Raw genomic sequence first — 19,602 nt, forward strand, 5'->3', positions numbered from 1 at the left:
AATTATTAATAATTGGTAATAGTTAATAGTTAATTTTTATTAATAGTTATTAATATTTATTTATAATTAATAGTAGTTAATAACAATTAATAAAAACAAAGATTATAATTGAAAAAAAAAGCATTTCAATAAGATAGCGTATATCCATCCAAACATGCACTAAAAAAAACAAGGTAGCTTTTATATGCCAAATAATGCCTAAATACTTTTGCTTATTCAGATTTCTTTTTGAAATGTACGTCTTTACAAAATATTATATAAATCACGTTTAATTTGATTATGTTAGCATTAAAAAACTTACTTGAAACCAAAAACAAAAATGCAGTTTTAATAACACGATCTTTTCCGTTAGATCTGGGCTTTTCTTTAAGTCATACCATTATTTTAGATTTGAACAAAAATTCATGGGGAGAAACGATATGCATAAATATAGCAAACGGATGCTAAATGAAAAGAGCAAAAGATCCACAGCCGCTAACTCAAATTGCGACAATTGAACCGAGAGATCCTCTTAAGCCTTGTAGTTACCCGCATTTATCTCTCATATGACAAAATCTTGAAACAATACGAACTATTCAACTCGCACGTTTTTTGTAGCTTCTGCTATAGGCAAAATGACTCGATTTTATTTTCCTCCCTCATGAAAACCCTGATCACCAATCATCTGGTATTTTAGGTATAATCGGTCTTCCAAACATCTTTGTCGAGAAGGTCGATTATCCAAAACTAAATGGGGATGAAAAGCCGTTCAAGATTTATACTCCTCTTAATTGCCATCACCTTGATATCGGTTTCTTCTGATATCTCCGACGACGAATACACTCCCGGACCGGTGACATACAATGCTAGGTCGCTCGTTGTTGGCAAGAACCCGTTACTTATATTTTCGGGTTCTATTCATTATCCCCGAAGCACCCCTGATGTACGACCAATTTGATTTTCATGTCTTCGTTCATTTCCTTGAATTCAACACTTGAAATTTATTCATATCTTTGAATCAGATGTGGCCGGACATCTTAAAGAAGGCGAAAGATGGTGGATTAAATACAGTCGAAACTTATGTTTTTTGGAACATTCATGAACCCGTTCAAGGCCAGGTTATTTTTATTTTTTTATTATTTACCGTTTGTTAAAATTTCACAAGCCGAAAGTCTTCACAAAACAGCCGTTCTACTTTTTGGGGTAGATGGTAGATATGTATACATATTACTTTCTCCAAACTCCATCTTCAAATGAGATATATGATTTCGTTTGATTTGATTTGGTTCGGTTCGGTTTTATTTTGAATATTAAATATTTTGTTTTATTTTTATTTTTATTTTTTTGGCAGTATAATTTTACAGGGAACTATGATTTGGTGAAATTCATCAAATTGATTGGTGAAAATAAAATGTATACAGTCCTAAGACTTGGACCCTTTATCCAGGCAGAATGGAATCTTGGGTAACATATTCTTTTAATTAAATTTTATTTTATAATAATTTTTTTTTTTGCATATTTATTATTTATTTTTTGTTTGGTTTTAAGCAGAGGACTTCCGTTCTGGTTGAGAGACATCCCAGACATCATATTCCGTTCGTATAACGAACCATATATGGTTGGTGTTTGTTTCTTAAACCCTTCTGTTGAATATCTATACTACATTAATATGCATTTAGACCAAAAAGTCTTAATTACAAGTCTCAATGCATAAAGTACTATCAATTTATGCAAGAGATTTAAAAATCTCTTAAGTACAAACTATTATGCATAATGTACAAATGCTTAAAACTTATCATTTGTTTGGTCAAAGTTTCAAATTTAAGTAAGCCATATTTACATGAAAAATGTATGTTTGGTCTTTCCAAAATTGTTTGACACTTTGTTTGTTTCCTATTTTGAACCCAAATTCAAATTCAAAGTTCTTCTTTCTCTTGAAGTAAACTAAAATTTGAAGCAACGATATCAGAAAGGGTTTCAGATCCTGCATGTACCCCACCCCAACCCTTCAACTTTATATGGGTTTAGAAACTCAACATGTGTGCAATTATTTTTTCAATCAATCTTACTAATACACCATATTAGCCTTCAACCTTATATATTAGTTGACTTGTAAAATAACCACATAAACTCATGATTCAAAGCTAAACTGATATTTAAGAATTGTGATTCATCCGTGCTGCATCGTGCATATAACTTATTTAATGGTTAGATGTGTTGTATAAATTTTTTGATCTTTTTTTCTTAAGTATATTTTGAAAAATATGATGTTTCTGTTCAAATATTCATCTGAAATTCAAGAATTACCAGTTAAAATTTTGGGGTGTTTTAAAAAATACCTTTATTTTTGTCACGAAGGTATACACATCAACGTAGATCAATAATTACATGACTGAAATTTTTTCGGTCATGTAGGTTCATATGAAGAAATACACCGAAGTGATAGTAAATATGATGAAGAACGAGAGGTTATTTGCACCTCAAGGAGGCCCAATCATTCTCGCACAGGTATTTCATACTGTCCATCTTTAACTAAATGGTCGTTTTCACTTTAAAACTAATAATATCCTTTTTGGTGTATTTTCTTGTATGTATTGCAGATTGAGAACGAGTACAATCATGTTCAAGAATCATATAGAGAAAAAGGTATTCAGTACGTCAAGTGGGCAGCAGATATGGCAACCGAACTGTATCCTGAAATCCCGTGGATAATGTGCAAGCAAAAGGATGCCCCTCCCAACGTGGTAAGTGGTACTCTGTGTTCAAACTACATTATTGCATTACCTATTCATGGCATTGTTTTTCTTGAAACGTACTGTTGAATAAAAGTTAAACATAAGGGTATAATAGTCATTTTACACTAAATTTGGTACAAATGGCACCAACTTCAAAGATGTGACATCCTTAGACATTTTTATAGTTGTGTTCATTTAAATAATATTTTCACATAAATATTTAAATTCATCATTGAATTTTAAAAAATACAATATTTTTTAATTAGATTTGCATTTATTATTTGGGCCTAGATAAGTACATGCAATGGAAGGCATTGTGCAGATACCTTTTCAGGCCCAAATGGCCCAGATAAGCCTGCTTTATGGACAGAAAATTGGACTGCTCAGTAAGTTTTATTTATTTATTTTTTCATTTAATTATATTTTTATTTTTCATTTTTATGGTTTTTATTCAATTTTTTTTTTCGCAATTATAGATATCGCGTTTTCGGAGATCCACCGTCACAAAGATCAGCAGAAGACATCGCATTCTCGGTTGCTCGGTTCTTCATGAACAACGGAAGCATGACTAATTATTATATGGTAAGAACCAGTGTTTTTAAAACTGACTGCACTTTTAAACAAACTGAATAACGTTTCGTTAACTTTTTTAGTCTCGTAACCGTTTTAGTATCATGGTGGAACCAACTTTGGACGAACAAGCTCATCCTTTGTGACCACTCGCTACTACGATGAAGCTCCCCTTGACGAATTCGGTGAGCAATTTCGATATCATTAATAAGTTTATACAGAAACAACAAATTTTAATATTCAATTTATAATTCTCGTAATCTTTTGAACCTTTTTTTTTCCAGGTTTGATACGAGAACCGAAATGGAGTCATCTCAGAGATCTCCATACAACTTTGAGACTGATAAAGAAACCTTTTATTTTGGGTAATCGTAATGTCCAAAATATTGACAATTATATCCAAGTAAGCATTTTTTATATCTAAAGTTTAGGGTTTAGGGCTTAGGGTTCTCGGAAATTTGATCCAAACAATTCATTTTTTATTATTTTTTGCAACGGGTTTTGTAGATCGCTACGTATGAGATGGCGGGAAGCAATGTTTGTGCAGCGTTCTTGAGCAATCGGCACAAAAAGATTCATCGAACGATTGAGTTCAGGGGAAAGAGTTATTTCCTCCCACGACGATCTGTTAGCATCCTTCCTGATTGCAAGACTGTTGTTTTTAGCACAGAACTTGTGAGTTTTTGGTCAATGAATGGGTTTTTTTTTTATTAACCTAGATATCTAAGCCGTTATACGAGCCGACTAATCACAGGACGATCACTGCTTTGCAAATAGCCCGGAGTCACCGCATTTGAACCTTTGTGGCCACAAGTGGATTTTCATTTCTCATTGGATTTGAACTTGAAACCTCCTTGTACTTTTGACCATTGGAGTCAAACTAAAACCAATCAGGCTCCACTTGTTGGTTTTTTCTTTTGGGTTTTTAAGAGAAAGCCAGAAAGTATTTAACTTCGTTTTCATGTCTGAAAAAAAAAAAAGAACAGATCGTAGCACAACATAACTCGAGGACCTTCATCCCGTCAAGAAAAGCCAACAGATTTAAATGGGAAAGCTACCGCGAGATCGTTCCAACATCTAGGGATTTACCGGTTCATAGTAAGTCACCCATGGAACTCACATCCATGACTAAAGACACCACCGATTACCTGTGGTACAGCACAAGGTACAATGGACCACATAGCTAGATTGAACTGAACGACGAGTCTTCCATCGATACGTGAAATCCCTCATATACATGCTTCATTTTTGCATGTGTAGCTTGCATCTTGATAACGATGATCTACCCATGCGCTCAGATATCTTGCCAGTTATTCAGATTCAAAGTCTCGGAGATGCATTGCTAGCGTTTGTGAATGGAGAATATATAGGTGAAATTCGTTTCTACATCTTTGCTGTTTATCTTCGTCTAATGACCATGAAAAGTAATTATGCAGGATTCGGACATGGAAGCAACATTGAGAAGTCGTTTACGTTCTCCAAACCCGCGAATTTCAAGACTGGTGCCAATCAAATATCGATCTTGGCGATGACCGTGGGACTACCGGTAAAGTTAAAAGACAACATATGATCATGTTAGTGACCTTCATTTGCTATATATGTTGTTAACATGACTGTTTTCGGGACGTTTTTCTGTCGTTGGTTTTTCCTTTTTCGTCGAGTGAAGAACAGTGGAGCGTATATGGAGAAGCGGTTTTCGGGTATTCGAGCTGTTGTTATACAAGGGATGAGTACTGGTACTCTCGATATCACACTCAACGAATGGGGGCATAAGGTATGTCGAGTTTTTTTCAAATACAACCCGTCGTATTTGTACAATCAATGCAACCCAATAAATTGAGATATTTATGGAAATGATGAGAGTTCATTTATTATGATTTGAATATTTATGGAAGATGAATATGATTCATTAATTATGATCAATACTTTATATTAGAAAACAATTAAAACTTCTATAAAATTATATATTAATCAAATGAAATGAACGGTTAAGATTAGGTTGTATTAGTTGCACAAATGCCAAACCTCAAGTTATGTATGTATTGGCTTTTTCCATCAGCAAATAAAATGAAGAGCTTATTGAACTTGTATATATATATTCAGGTTGGCACCGAGGGAGAAATGCTTCAGTTGTTCACAGAAGAAGGATCCAAAAAAGTTAAATGGGGACCCGTTAGTGGTCCAGGAACGCCTATTACATGGTACAAGGTAATTTTTGTCGGTTGCTAAATAGTTTGATGCAAAATGATTAAGTGGTCAGAATGATTAAGAGGCTTTTATGATATAATGCAAAATGAAATATAATTGTTTAGTAATTGTTTACAATGAAATCAGGACACTTAATGGTTAAGGGAGTCTCATGATACAAAATCATTCAGAAACTTTTAGAACCATTAAGATGCAGACTTTTTTTTTGCCAAACAAGATTCACCTTTTAATGATTTAGATGTTGCCTCTTAATAGAACTATTAAGAGGTAAACAAACAACCCTTAACTGTTGGGGTATTACAACCAAAAGGGTGGTGCATGATTAGTTTGAGTTTGGCTCCAAAGGTCAAAAATACTTGGAGATCCCAGGTTCAAATCCATGGAGGAATAAAAATTCCCTTGTGGCCACGGAGGTTCAAATGCGATGATTTCGGGCTATCTGCAAAGCAGATGGTCGTCGTGGGATTAGTCGGCTCGCATGGTTTGCGACTCCTGAAGGAAATTAATGTTTTCTTGAACAAAATTTAATGTTGCAGACGTACTTTGCGACTCCTGAAGGAAATGAGCCTGTCGCGATCAGGATGGAACGAATGGGAAAGGGAGTAATATGGATCAATGGTCATAACCTTGGTCGTTATTGGGAAAATTATCGATCACCGCTAGGAGCGGCATCTCAAACCGAGTAAGTTTTTAAATGGTTTCAAAGAAAGAAAAGAGAAAACGAGGTTATTGGGACATCGTTTATATGTAATGCTCGTTTCTCGATCAGGTATCATATCCCAAGATCGTTCTTACAACCAAAGAATAACCTTTTGGTCGTGTACGAGGAGAGTGGTGGAACCATCAACGGTGTTATGATCCATACAGTTACTCGGGACATCATTTGTAGTTTTATGTACGAGGACTACCCGCCAAGCATCGAGTCTTGGACAATGGACAAAGACGTTCTCAAGGCTGTCGGGGAAAAGCCAAAGCCGAAAGCTCGACTTACCTGTGACCATGAAAAAGTCATCAAGGAAATTCAATTCGCGAGTTTCGGCAATCCTTGGGGGTCGTGTGGTACGTATATGCAAGGAACGTGTCAAGCTCCCAACGTCAAGAAAATAATCGAAAAGGTACGACTCGACTAGCATCGTTTGCAGCCGATAGATCGATGCATCTCATCGTTAACAACGTCTTCGACTATTATTATATATGCATTTTTACTATATGTATACAATCGATCATCGTACTGAAAAATCAAATGAAAACAGGTTTGTTTGGGGAAGGAAAGTTGCTTAGTGCCACTTGATCGAGCTTTTTTGGGTGACCCAAGTGGAGATGGTTCGTGTGCCCAAGAAAAAGTAAAGAGACTAGCGATCCAAGCGAGGTGCGCAAGGAAGAATTAGAAGCATAGATATAGAATATTTTTTTGTTTCGAGGTATTCAACAATGATTAATGGGAATGAAAATAAAAGAATCTGTTTGATTTTATATAATATAATGAGTTCATTCTTCCAGAAGTCCATGTCATCATTTCGGATTAAACTGAAGGAAATGAAAATTCATTCTCATTTTCATTTTCTGTTATTTTCATTTCATTATATGAAGTCTTGTGTGATTTTATTCATTTATAGATATAGTTTCACATTTAAAATTCATATGCTAAACTTCATACAATTACGCACAACTTCATATGTGAAGCCTCATATGGAGTTCTATCATAATTTATATGTCAAGCCCTATATGGAACTTGGGTTCACGTGAAACCAATTGTTTTTCGTGAGACCTATAAGACTAATTTATGTTCATTGATCAACTTTATAAGCTAATGATCTAAAGTTGCACGGTGACAATTTTGTGATTATTGAGAAGTCTCGTGGCGTTTATGAATGTTCAAATTGTCAGATTGTAGATTAAATCCAATGGTTGAGAAATTGTCTTACGGATTTCACGAAAAAACCTTTGTCTCACATGATCCCAAGTCCTCTATATGGAGTTTCAAAGCTTCAATTACGCTTGAAAACTCTATTTTATGGATGTAAAACTTGAATACAATAGTTAATTGATTTATTTTTATTTATTTATTGTTTATCTAAATTTCAATTTCACAGACTTTTAACAATCAACGTATTTGATCTGGTGGCGATTTTCTTATGTGATGTTTGGTATGACAAAAATCAAAAATAATAATGGAATGATTAAAGACTTTTGTTTTGTCTTATAGAACAAGTAGTTAATCAATAAATGTGATTGATTTTGTTGGTTGATTTTTATTTTGTCTTATAGAACAAACAGTTAATCAGTATGTTAGATATTTTTGTGGTCACATATAATTTGCATAAAACTTTCATGCCTTATGTGTAAAACACATCACAAAATGCATATATCGTGGCTATATAGACGTATCATCGTTTCATGTAAAGCAAACATGCCAAAAAAATCTTATCGAATTCTTCATAATGTATTATATAGCATATATGTATCTCAGTAAATCTCATAATGCACTCACCTTGTATTGTGCTTAGCTTTACTTTTAATTTATAACTTCGAACTTGGTATTGTAGTGAGTGTTTTCTTACTTTCGTATAGAAATAATCGTTTATTTCTTTATAGGTTATTACAATGGATTAACTACTTGTCCCTCTTACTCTCATGGTTGTATTCCCATGCATAGATGTTAAAAGCGCGCCTAAGGCACGCCTAGAGTCATAAGGCTCAAGGTCTTGAGCTTTTTTTAATTCAGGGGTATGCGTATTAACGAGGCTCATTAAGGCCCTGCGGCTTGGTTGAGGCGCCTTGTGGGTCTAGGCGTGCCTCATAAAGAGTTACTAAATACCAAGTCAAAAACCTAATATTAAATAAGTTTTTTCATCTTTATATCTCCTAGATTTCTTAAAAATGAGTTTTATTAAATAGATGATATAAGTTAAACCTTAATACTATGTGTCCAACTCTTTATGACTTCAAGCCTTTTTCTCTATAAATACCTAGACCTTAAAATTTCTCCCTCATGACTCACGCTTTAAGCCCTTCTCCCTTTTGCCTCTGTTGAAGTACTGTTGGGGTTGTTGCCCATTGGAGTACTTGTTACAAATTTGAGTTGTGTATAAGAGTGTGTGTGTGTGTGTGTGTATATATATATATATATATAGGCCTAATCAAATGAGAACTAATTAGTTTGTGGTAACTGTGAGAACCAATATTAACCACAAATCAATAGATAAAGTAGGAAATTTATAATTTTGGCAATTTTGAATTAAAATATTAATGCAAGTATATTTTTGGTATTTTAAAACTTTCCTCCCTCCTCTCTTCTCTTTCCGGCCACCGTCCTCCGGCCACCGTCCGCCGGCCACCGTCCTCCGGTGATACTACAATGGTATCACAATGCACCATATATGTGTTTGGGTATCACATTGATGTCGTTTGTGTGGTCGATCGAAGATGTAACACAGTGGTATCACTATGCATCTTATATATGATTAGATATCACAATGTATCTTTTGTTTAACAGAGTCAATATTTTTAGGTATCACAGTGGTATCATAGTGGTATCACCGGAGGACGGTGGCCGGAGGCCGGAGAACGGTGGCCGGAGAGAGGAGAGAGGAGAGTTTTAAAATACCAAAAATATCCTTGCATTAAGATTTTAGTTTAAAGTTACCAAATTTATAAATTTCCTAATTTATCTATTGATTTGTGGTTAATATTGGTTCTCACAGTTATCACAAACAACTCAGTTCTCCCTTGAATAGGCCCCTATATATATATATATATACCTTACGCCTGTGCCTAGGCCCCTGGATCCCTTTGCGCCTAAGTGCACCTTGAGCCTTTAACAACTTTGCTCTCATGAGAGTTTAACACCTCATGCTTCTACTTTTTATTTGTCATGCTTACTATACTTGCTTCGTCATCAATAATTTTACCGACACATGCTTCTAGCTTTAATAACTCATAACTAGCTTGTTTTGTCATCAATAATTTTAATAAATATAGAAATTAGGGTGTTACAAATAATATGAATCATAGTTTAAGATAAAACTAACCGGATAGATTTAATTTAAAACAAATTTTTATTTCTAATGACTTGTAATTAGTTTTTATCTTTAATGTTTTTTAACCTACATATTTACAATTAAAGTCAATAAGATAAACTTTATTTCAAATAAATGGTAATAAAATTTATTTTTGATCTTTTAATTTATATAATTACTATTAAACATCATTTGTCACCATTTATAAACCATTTATGATGTGAATACATAATACATGCTTATATTTATATGCATAAAAGAGAATTTCTTTAATTAACATTTGTGGAAAATGCATACTATTTTTTTATTAACCTGGATATCCAACCCGCTATGCGAGCCGACTAATCCCAGGGCGACCACCTGCTTTGCAGATAGCCCGGAGTCACCGCATTTGAACATTCGTGGCCACAAAGGGATTTTTATTCCTCTTTGGATTTGAACCCGAGACCTCCAGGTACTTTTGACATTTGGAGCCAAGCTCAAACCAACCAGACACCACCCTTGTTAATTAAAGAAATTCTCTTTGTATAAATAACAAACAAACAACGTTTTAACAAAACAAACCTCTTTTGTCGCATCTATAAGACGAGACATTAAACAATTATCGCATCAAATAACCAAATGACTCATTTATCGTATTAAACAAGAACTCATTGCATCATATAGATAAAATCATAAATTTGTCGCATCACATGAGCGAGACAACCTCATTTCCTTGCATCACACAGGTGTGAGACCCATCTCATTGCATCCAATGTATGCGATAAACACATGGTTGCGACAACTTAATTTGTCGCATCACAAGGATGAGACAAAACTCCCTTCTCGCATCAATAAGATGCGACAAAATCCATTAATCGCATCAATTGGATGCGAGAACCCAAAGTTATTGCATCATAAGGATGAGACAACATATTACCATATGATCAAAATCCCAGTTTTCACATTCGGTTGATTATGCCACCTTTATCCCAATATATGACTCTCTTGATTATGCAACCCTTATCCCAAAATACATCTCTTTGAATTATACCATCTTTATTCCAATCGTTTGATATAAACATATCAAAATATGAAGTTATCCTAAAAAAATAGTATATCATAGTCTAAAATTTTTCCCACGTAAAGAATCATAAAATTTTAATATTCGCACTGAAGAAGAAAAGTTTATAAAATGAAACTCATCTTATAATCACAAGAGATGAAGATGCAGACCAAGAACAAAACCTAATCAGATTAAAATCACAGAATCCAGTTTCTGTTTTTGCTTCAGCTTCAAAATCACACACAAAGAGTTATTTTTCGGCTCAAAAAAACACACATTTACAGAAAACAAGTTTTATTTCTTTCTTTATTGTTTTCCCACAATCCCAATGAGATAAAATCAACATCCCATAATAATATTCACAAATAACAAGAGGCAGTGGATATATTGAAAACATTTTAATCACATTAACCAAATAAACCCTTCACTTACCACCAATTTCCGAAAACAATCCCGAACTTAATACCCGATTAACCGGTTATCATATATATAGACTTGAGATCACGTGAGAGCAACCTGTTTTCGTGAGAAGACTCAACTTTTTTTTTTTACCTTCAAAACATTTTACTGTGAAGTTTCAAGTATAAAAAATAGTCTCACGGGTCTCATGAAAACAGTCTCACATGAACCCAACCCTATATATATTAATTACTGACGATTGTCATAGATTTCGGATTTTATTTTAATAAGAAATTTATATAAATTTTTTAATTATTGGAATACAATAAATTTTTACATCCCACAGATACACAACCAATCTTACACTTTACATTTATTTATAAATTTATACTTTTTCGTTACTAATCAACAAACTTTCACAGTCCATTTTGTTTGAATCAACTATACCTTATTGGTGGAGCCATTGGTGTACCTAAGAATTTTTCTGAAGGGATGCACCTTTAAAGTCAATCAAAGGCCAATTAAGTCGCGGGTTAACCCAAGGAAAAGTCAACGCGGATTTTACCCGAGGAAAATTCAATTGTGTCGATTTGATACAATACATTTTTACAAATGAAACTGACATCGACTTTTTAAGCAAGACGCAAAACTACATCCAACACTCAACGTGTTTTCTCGGCCAAATTCCACCTTTACGTTTTTTTTTTGGTTGATTTCGTAATGGTCAACAAATGCAACAACAAAATATAATTTTATAAATTTCTTACATAAATATGTTTGATAACATCATGGTCAAATGAATAATAACCGATTTTTAAGTAATGTCAAAAAAATTAAAAAAATATAAAATATATAACAAAATCAATCTCACTCTCTTATTTCGAGTTTTATTTTAAAAATATATAAAATATATTTCAAAATTAAGGAGGTATACAGTTACGATCAGTAATAAATGTCCATTATGACAATATGATCGAGCGGGTGCCCGTGCACCCCCTAATCTATAAGTAGGTCCTCCCTTGATGGAGCTTTAATAAACACCAATAATACAAAACATGATTTTTGTGTAAAACTAGGATAATAATTTAACATCTATTGGTTCAGCAAGTCACTGTCATAGAATCGCAATCACCAAACCTAATCCAATATCCTATGGTCATGCCTATGGGACACAATTACCACAAATAGCATTATCATTAATGTAGATTTCATGTCCAAGGACTGAACTTGCATATCAACAAATAGCCAAGGGACCATTTCTGTAATTCATTAATCTATTTTTGGCCATGGTATTTCGCTTTGGGCATGTCTCAATTTTTTTGAAAAGGACTTTGGTAGGCACGTAAGACAATCGACCCGGTCTTTAACAAAGAGAAGACAGGTGGCTTTTTTATTACAAACTATTTTCGATTTATATCGAATTATTTTGATCCTCCCTTTAGCCGGCAAGGGAACGCAAGAGGTGCGTGAGTTGGGGTTTTCCTGTGAAATTTATTGTGATTTGAAGATTCTTGAAGAACTCAAAGGGGAAGCAACTTCTTCTTTTTCCCTTTTCTGATGTGGGTATGATTTGTTTTTGAAGTTAACAAGTGAAAAGAAGCAGAATCTTGCAGAGCTGAGATGGGTTTAATCAGTACTTTCTTGGGGTTTTCTGGATTTGGAATTGGGGTTTCTGCTGGGCTTGTAATCGGATATTATCTGTTCATCTACTTCCAACCCACAGATGTGAAGGTCTCTCTCTCTCTCTCTATATATATATATATATATGTATAGATTTATGTATGAATCTTATATTGTATTGATCTTGTTTATGTTTCGCTGATTTGAGGTAGTTCTGGATCTTCAGTTGATCGATTAAGGAATCTTCAATAATTATGGACGTGTTTTCTATGCCTTAGTGGTTAAGTAATGATTGGATTAATGGAAATAGGTGTTGGAGATAAAGAGATTCATACTCATACATCTTAGATGCAAAGTTTGTTTTGAATCAAACTCGAATGCAGTTCCTATTTCAATCCAGCTTAAAGGGTATGATTTGGGGATTTTGGATTAAATAGCTTCAGATGCAGTTATAATTTTCTTATTTTCTGGAAAATTATATTTTAGAGATTCTTGAAGAACTCAAAGGGAGATGTATGTGAGATGGGTTATAGAGTAGCAATTGTTCTGTGTTTCTTCAGAGTCAGGTCGGTTTGGAGTCTCGAATGATTATTTGTTCAATTGATCTTAAAGGGTATTTTGGAATTCTTTTAGTTTACTGCATTAAGATTTTGAATGATGAAGGAATTGAGCTTGCATACAACAAGCGGAAGGAATCAAATTTACTTCATGCTCTTGAAATGTGATCCATCTTTATCTTCTACGTTTTGACACTGAATTTCTCTTGGTATCGATGAATATTGACATGGACAGGATCCTATAATTCGTCCTTTGGTCGAACGAGACTCTGAAACTTTACAAAGCTTGCTTCCCGAGATACCATTGTGGGTAAAAAACCCAGATTTTGACCGGGTATGTTTTTCGTGATTATAATGCTTTTTAAAGACCCTTGGGGCTCCTCCCCATACCTCGCCCGTTGGACACCCGGGATTTTTTTGTCTGTTATCTTTACGGTCCCATGGGATTAGTCGAGATCATGCAAATTAGCATGGACACCCACGATCACAAGATTAATGTTTTCTTGAAGACTATTCTACATTAGAACCAATGTTGCATTTCCTTTAACTTCTTGTGGTATCATATTTTCTTGGGTCAATGTAGGTTGATTGGCTTAACAAGTTCATCGAATATATGTGGCCTTATCTTGACAAGGTATTTTCATAAGGCTCATTACGTTGGTATTGATGGTTTCTTCAAAATTGAAGAATTCAGTAACCTTTTGTACTTGTAGGCAATATGCAAGACTGCAAAGGATATTGCAAAGCCCATTATTGCCGAACAAATTCCAAAGTATAAAATTGATTCAGTCGAGTTCGAGACTCTTACATTAGGGTCTTTGCCTCCAACATTTCAAGGTAATCTTTTTTCTTTATTATTTGAGACCTTGTTTTTGACACATTCGGCTTTTCATTCGTTTTGGAAAATAGTTTGTAGCCCGGTCTGCATTCCTCATTAGTTACTTTAATAAATTCAAACAACCATCACTTGACGTTGAAATGCGATTATTTCAGCCAAAAGTAAATAACTTTAATCGCTCATTAGTTGAAACCGAGGTTCAACCATGGAAACATATATTTGGCGGCCTCACATCATTTTCCGCAATTTCTTGCCCTAATTTTTTGTTATGATGATAATTAGAAATCTTGACCTATTAACCTCCTCCATCCTGAAACAATCTAGTTTAGAATCCATAATGAATTTTAAGATGATTTTTTGGGATAAACTTACACATGGCCTATAAGAAATCGAGTCTAATAAACATTTAAAAAGGGAAAGGGGTAATTTAGGAATATTAAACTTATCTCGAGCTTAAAAATTTGAAACAAGGCTTTTTTCGTTACAAAGAAAAATTGTGAAGTTGACTTCTTTTTATTGGGATAGAGGGAGTACGATAAATTTATCCCATATTTGGGACGATGACCTCCAAAGTTTCAATATTTCAAAATTTTTTAGGAGAAAGAATGATGTTTGGCATCATATATCAAGTCTTCATATCAAGTGCGAAGCTTAGGTTCATTTGTTGACACCATTTATTTTGTCCAGAAAACCAAACAAAACCAAACGAACCCAATATATACCAGAGAAGTAGGGTATGGGGTTGGGATGTATGTTGACCTTGCCTCTAACCTTAAAGAGTAGAGAGATTGTTTCCGTGAAGAGCCCCAACAATTTTCTTCATTTTGTAGTCCCCGTCTTTTCGTTAATAAATGGGTCCCACTATAACATCCTCACTTCTTCTCGCACCATATAAATGGGATTTACTCACCTCGTAATGATAAAGTAAATAGTCGAAACAAATTAAAAAATGAAGTACACCTGATGTTGCTATTGGTTTTTATCAAATACCTTAACAAGACAGTTTAAAGAACTTGTGGACTTACCGACATCTTATACTGATTGTTAAGAGCATCTCCAACAGATTCTCCAAAATGGAAAAAGTAGGAGATAGATGATAAAATTCATCAAATTTGGAGAACACCCCAAATATCATTGCTTAGGAGAGAGATAATTTTTTTTAATTATTTCCATCAATGATAATTTTTTTTAACCTTTTTTATTAAATGTATTGAATTTTTTTATGATATAATTAATGTTGTAGTTCCTAAAAATGGAGAAGCTGTTAGAGTTGTGTAAATTTATTTTTGGAGATTTTGATTTTTGATTAAAATCTTGGAGAATCTATTGGAGATGCTTTAACGGACAACTTGGTTAATTTTGCATTGAAAACTTCCCGCAAAAGGAAAGACTGCATTTTTTTGGACAACCTAAAATAGAAAGTGTTTGCAATGGGAACTTCTTTTATGCATTGCAACTGATCAAGTTATGTTTCGTTTAAAGAAACGATTGCTCTAATCTTAAGACACTTGCATTTTGCTCATTTAAATACAAATTTGGGGACGATGTTCAAAGGTTATTTCAAACAAGCCTCAACTGCCCATTGGAAAATGTTTAATTTCTCATGTTAATAACCTGTTTATTTATGTGATCATAAAAAAAGACACAAAAAATGGGACCCACAAATTGGAGAACAGAGGAAAATGGTATAAGAAAATGGAGTGAGTATGCGATATTGATATGTAACATGAAAATGGTTTTTCAGGGATGAAGGTGTATGTTACTGATGAGAAGGAGCTGATCATGGAACCGTCCTTAAAATGGGCCGGAAATCCTAATGTTGCCGTTGTTGCTAGAGCATTTGGTTTAAAAGCGACGGTTCAGGTTAACTGCTGCTCATACTTAATAAGTCAAATGTGCCTTTTAATCTCATTCGTGATTTTATTTGTGGTTTTCCTGGATGAAATAATAATTTCAGGTGGTGGAACTACAAGTCTTTGCCGCACCTCGCATTACACTAAAACCACTTGTTCCCAGCTTTCCTTGTTTTGCTAAAATCTGCGTGTCTCTCATGGAGAAGGTAAATTGGTTCTTTCTGTCAGGAATCCATTGATGAGAAGGGGCTGGGGAAAGCTTGAACCCGATTCCTACAGTGATGAATATGAGCGCAATTGAAATTCTTGGGGAGTTATACATTTGTGTATTGATAAGACCATTCACTTCTGTCCCAAAACACGGAAAATATGCACCTTGAGTTTGAGTCAAGTCGACTTATCTCGACCCATCAAATTTCTACCAATTTGTTAATTTAAAAAAGTTTAGGATGAGCCTAAATATTTATAACAAATATTACAAAACATAAGATTTTGGGGGATCTAATACCTTACTTCGTTTCTTTACATGCCTCCCTTTGTTTTGCAGCCGCATGTTGATTTCGGGCTCAAGCTTTTTGGGGCCGACCTTATGTCAATTCCTGGATTGTATAGGTTTGTCCAGGTAAATATCCTAGTAAATTTATCAATATTTTGCTTTATTTGTTGTCAATATGATGTCATCCATGCTTAAATAGTTTCATATGTGAGGTACTTAAACCAAGGGAAACATTCATTTAGGAACCGTAAATATTTTGAGAACTGTGAGAACTAAGAACCAACTATTTATGAATTATTCATGACGAACATACCTAAATATTCATGAATATTACTCATCATGAATATCATGCATTTTCAGATATTCATCATGCATAATTCATGAATAGTCTGTTCTCAAAATATTTATGGTTCTCAAATGAATCCACCCCTTGGGTCATGATCTAAACAAAGGATAAGCTTTATAGGACAGTGGTAATGTCGGACCACCAAAAAAAGCATCGTGGTTGATATTATTGGCTTCATGTTGTTTATTTTGAAAATGAATGATTTTGAAAGCTATAATGTGCAGGAACAAATCAAAGATCAAGTTGCCAACATGTATCTTTGGCCTAGAAATCTAGAAGTACAAATATTGGATCCATCCAAGTATGTTTTATATCTCTTTCTTAGACGCAAGTAATGACAATTGGCATGTCTTTGTGTAAGTCAACGTCTTGACGCTTTTGACTCTTGACGATTTACAGAGCCCTAAAGAAACCCGTAGGAATTCTTCATGTGAAGGTTTTGAGGGCAACCAAGTTGAAAAAGAAGGATTTTTTAGGTGCCTCCGATCCTTATGTGAAAATAAAACTCACGGAAAGTAAGCTTCCATCGAAGAAGACCAGTGTGAAGCATAAGAATTTGAACCCCGAATGGAATGAAGAATTCAATATGGTCGTTAAAGATCCGGAATCACAAGCTGTAGAGTTCCAAGTTTATGATTGGGAACAGGTAAAGTCTTGGCAAATTTCATGGTTTTATGCTTATTTGTTTTAATCCAAACTTTCGCCCTTCCAAAAGAGATCAGGTCGGATATACAGTGTTTGTTTGCTTTTGTAAGCTAACTTCACTTGTCCTGTTCTCAGGTTGGCAAACATGACAAGATGGGCATGAACGTCGTTCCGTTGAAAGATCTTGTGCCCAATGAGGCGAAGGTCTTGACACTTGATCTCTTGAAGAATATGGATCCCAATGATGTCCAAAACGAGAAAATACGAGGGCAAATCGTGGTGGAATTGTTATATAAACCGTTTAAGGAGGAAGATTTGCCAACGTTTGAAGATGCTGGTGCTGTCCAGAAGGCGCCTGAAGGAACACCGGCTGGGGGCGGTGTACTTGTTGTTAGAGTCCATGAAGCTCAAGACGTCGAAGGAAAACACCACACGAATCCATATGTCCGAGTCCTTTTCAAAGGAGAGGAGAAAAAAACGAAGGTATCATTTGGCAACACTTAAAAGTTACCGGTTTCTCGGTTACATTTTCAAAAAGTGTGTTAAGAGTCCCACATTAGCCAGACTTGACCATTTTTGCTCAATACATGTTGGAACCCTCAAGGGCTCTTTAGTAGAGTAATCTAATGGGGTTCCACATATTCTCACATAGTAACAGAGTCACGGTCTACCACTCTAGGAACTCGATATTCTGGGGCAGTATGTACCCATCTAGCCCCCGGTTTTTTTTTGGGTGGGGGGCTGGTTGGAGTTCACATCGGCTAGATTAGGCAAGGGCTCTTCTGAGGAGTGATCTAATGGGGGGGTTCCACATATTCTCGCAATATGAACCTAATAGAGTAACAAGATTATCTTGACCCTTGTGTTTGTTATTCCCGAATGGTGATTGATCTTCCTTTTGGTGCAGCATGTGAAGAAGAACCGAGATCCAAGATGGGACGAGGAGTTCATGTTCCATCTAGAGGAGCCTCCAATGAACGATAAATTGCACGTGGAAGTTGCTAGTGCCTCATCGAGGATCGGTCTATTGCATCCCAAGGTACTTCTACTTTCATTGTCAAAGAAAGTCAAGCCAAACTGATTCAGTAAATCTGTCATTTCATCCTCTTTGGGCTGATTGATTTCTTGATATCACCAAGGGCCAAAATCAACATATGATGTCTTTAAACAAAGTGGCTCTTATTATAATTAACGGCTATCGTGACTGCTTTCTTTGTCTGGATATAACAGGAATCGTTGGGTTACATCGACATCAGTCTCGCGGATGTTGTGCACAACAGAAGGATCAACGAGAAGTACCATCTCATTGATTCAAGGAACGGGAAGATCCAAATCGAGCTACAATGGAGGACTGCATCTTGAGGCCATCCTTTTCCGTTGAGACATATATAGAGGCGTGATCGAAGAATACGTTTTGGTACTTGAAAACTCGCATTCGGAATAATTTACATGTATTGTTGTTGTACAAACGTCTGTGTACATTGAATATTAAAAATCAGTAGAATGTTTGTTTATCTGGGATATGGTTTGTTGATGTTTGCTTGGATTCGTGTTTGGGTGGATTGTGGTGTTTATGTACAGTGTTTTGTTTGTATTTTTAGAGTTCGTCTACATGATTCCTTCTTGGCCCAAATAGATGTTTATTCGTTAGAAGGGTAATTTGGGTCATTTTACATCTTAATACAAGGGTGTTCAGGATTAAAATCCAATGTATTTAAGTGGATTTAATCAGATTGAATATTCATTGGATTTTGCATTCCAATCTAATTTAATCAGATGAATGTTATGTTCCGTTTAGTTTATAGGAATGGATTGAATTTCAATTCGATAAACTGTCATTTAAGAATCGACAAATTCATTTTGAATATTGAAATTTCAAATCTAATTTTATGTATTTTATAACAGGATATTTAATTATGACGGATGGATTTTTAATTGAGTTTGTGTTAAAGATTGTATATTTGTTGTTGGAAAGTTGATTAGAATTTTTGTTAAAAGGATTATTGTTTTGATTAAAATAAACTGAGGTTATGTTTGGCAAACTAACTGATAAGCTAGCTGATGACTGATAAGCTAGTTGGTAACTGATAAGCTTGTTGATAATTGATAAGTTAGATCTAGCTGATAACAAATCATGTTTGACAAAATCTAGTTTATAAACATGTAAATGAACAAAAATGTCATCTTGAAAAATTAATATGTTACAATATTTCATAATATAATTAAAACGAACCTCTAACATAAAATATGTTAATTAATATAAAAAAATGATAAGAAATAAATAATATAATA

At 34.5% G+C, this 19,602-nt stretch overlaps 2 protein-coding genes across 2 annotated transcripts; both read left to right on the top strand.

Annotated features, from left to right (window-relative positions):
- The first annotated feature begins 730 nt into the window (after window positions 1-730).
- LOC112528353 (beta-galactosidase 14-like) lies at window positions 731-6,880 on the top strand. Its single transcript, XM_025139371.1, has 19 exons — window positions 731-922; window positions 1,002-1,097; window positions 1,331-1,443; window positions 1,531-1,597; window positions 2,395-2,487; window positions 2,580-2,723; window positions 3,006-3,100; window positions 3,191-3,296; window positions 3,385-3,469; window positions 3,569-3,687; window positions 3,792-3,959; window positions 4,271-4,449; window positions 4,545-4,654; window positions 4,721-4,830; window positions 4,951-5,058; window positions 5,388-5,492; window positions 6,029-6,174; window positions 6,262-6,607; window positions 6,746-6,880. The coding sequence occupies exons 1-19, from the start codon at window positions 731-733 to the stop codon at window positions 6,878-6,880; spliced, it is 2,517 nt and encodes an 838-aa protein (XP_024995139.1).
- A 5,466-nt stretch (window positions 6,881-12,346) lies between these two features.
- Window positions 12,347-18,833, top strand: LOC112527621 (synaptotagmin-1-like). Its single transcript, XM_025138362.1, has 13 exons — window positions 12,347-12,417; window positions 12,538-12,686; window positions 13,368-13,466; window positions 13,716-13,766; window positions 13,846-13,969; window positions 15,715-15,833; window positions 15,928-16,029; window positions 16,371-16,445; window positions 16,890-16,966; window positions 17,065-17,311; window positions 17,446-17,793; window positions 18,218-18,349; window positions 18,541-18,833. Exons 2-13 carry the CDS (start codon window positions 12,576-12,578, stop codon window positions 18,670-18,672), a joined length of 1,617 nt encoding a protein of 538 aa, XP_024994130.1. The 5' UTR covers window positions 12,347-12,417; window positions 12,538-12,575; the 3' UTR covers window positions 18,673-18,833.
- Window positions 18,834-19,602: the final 769 nt, after the last annotated feature.

Source organism: Cynara cardunculus, assembly GCF_001531365.2.
Source record: "Cynara cardunculus var. scolymus isolate 2C chromosome LG 15, CcrdV1, whole genome shotgun sequence".
NCBI lineage: Eukaryota > Viridiplantae > Streptophyta > Magnoliopsida > Asterales > Asteraceae > Cynara > Cynara cardunculus.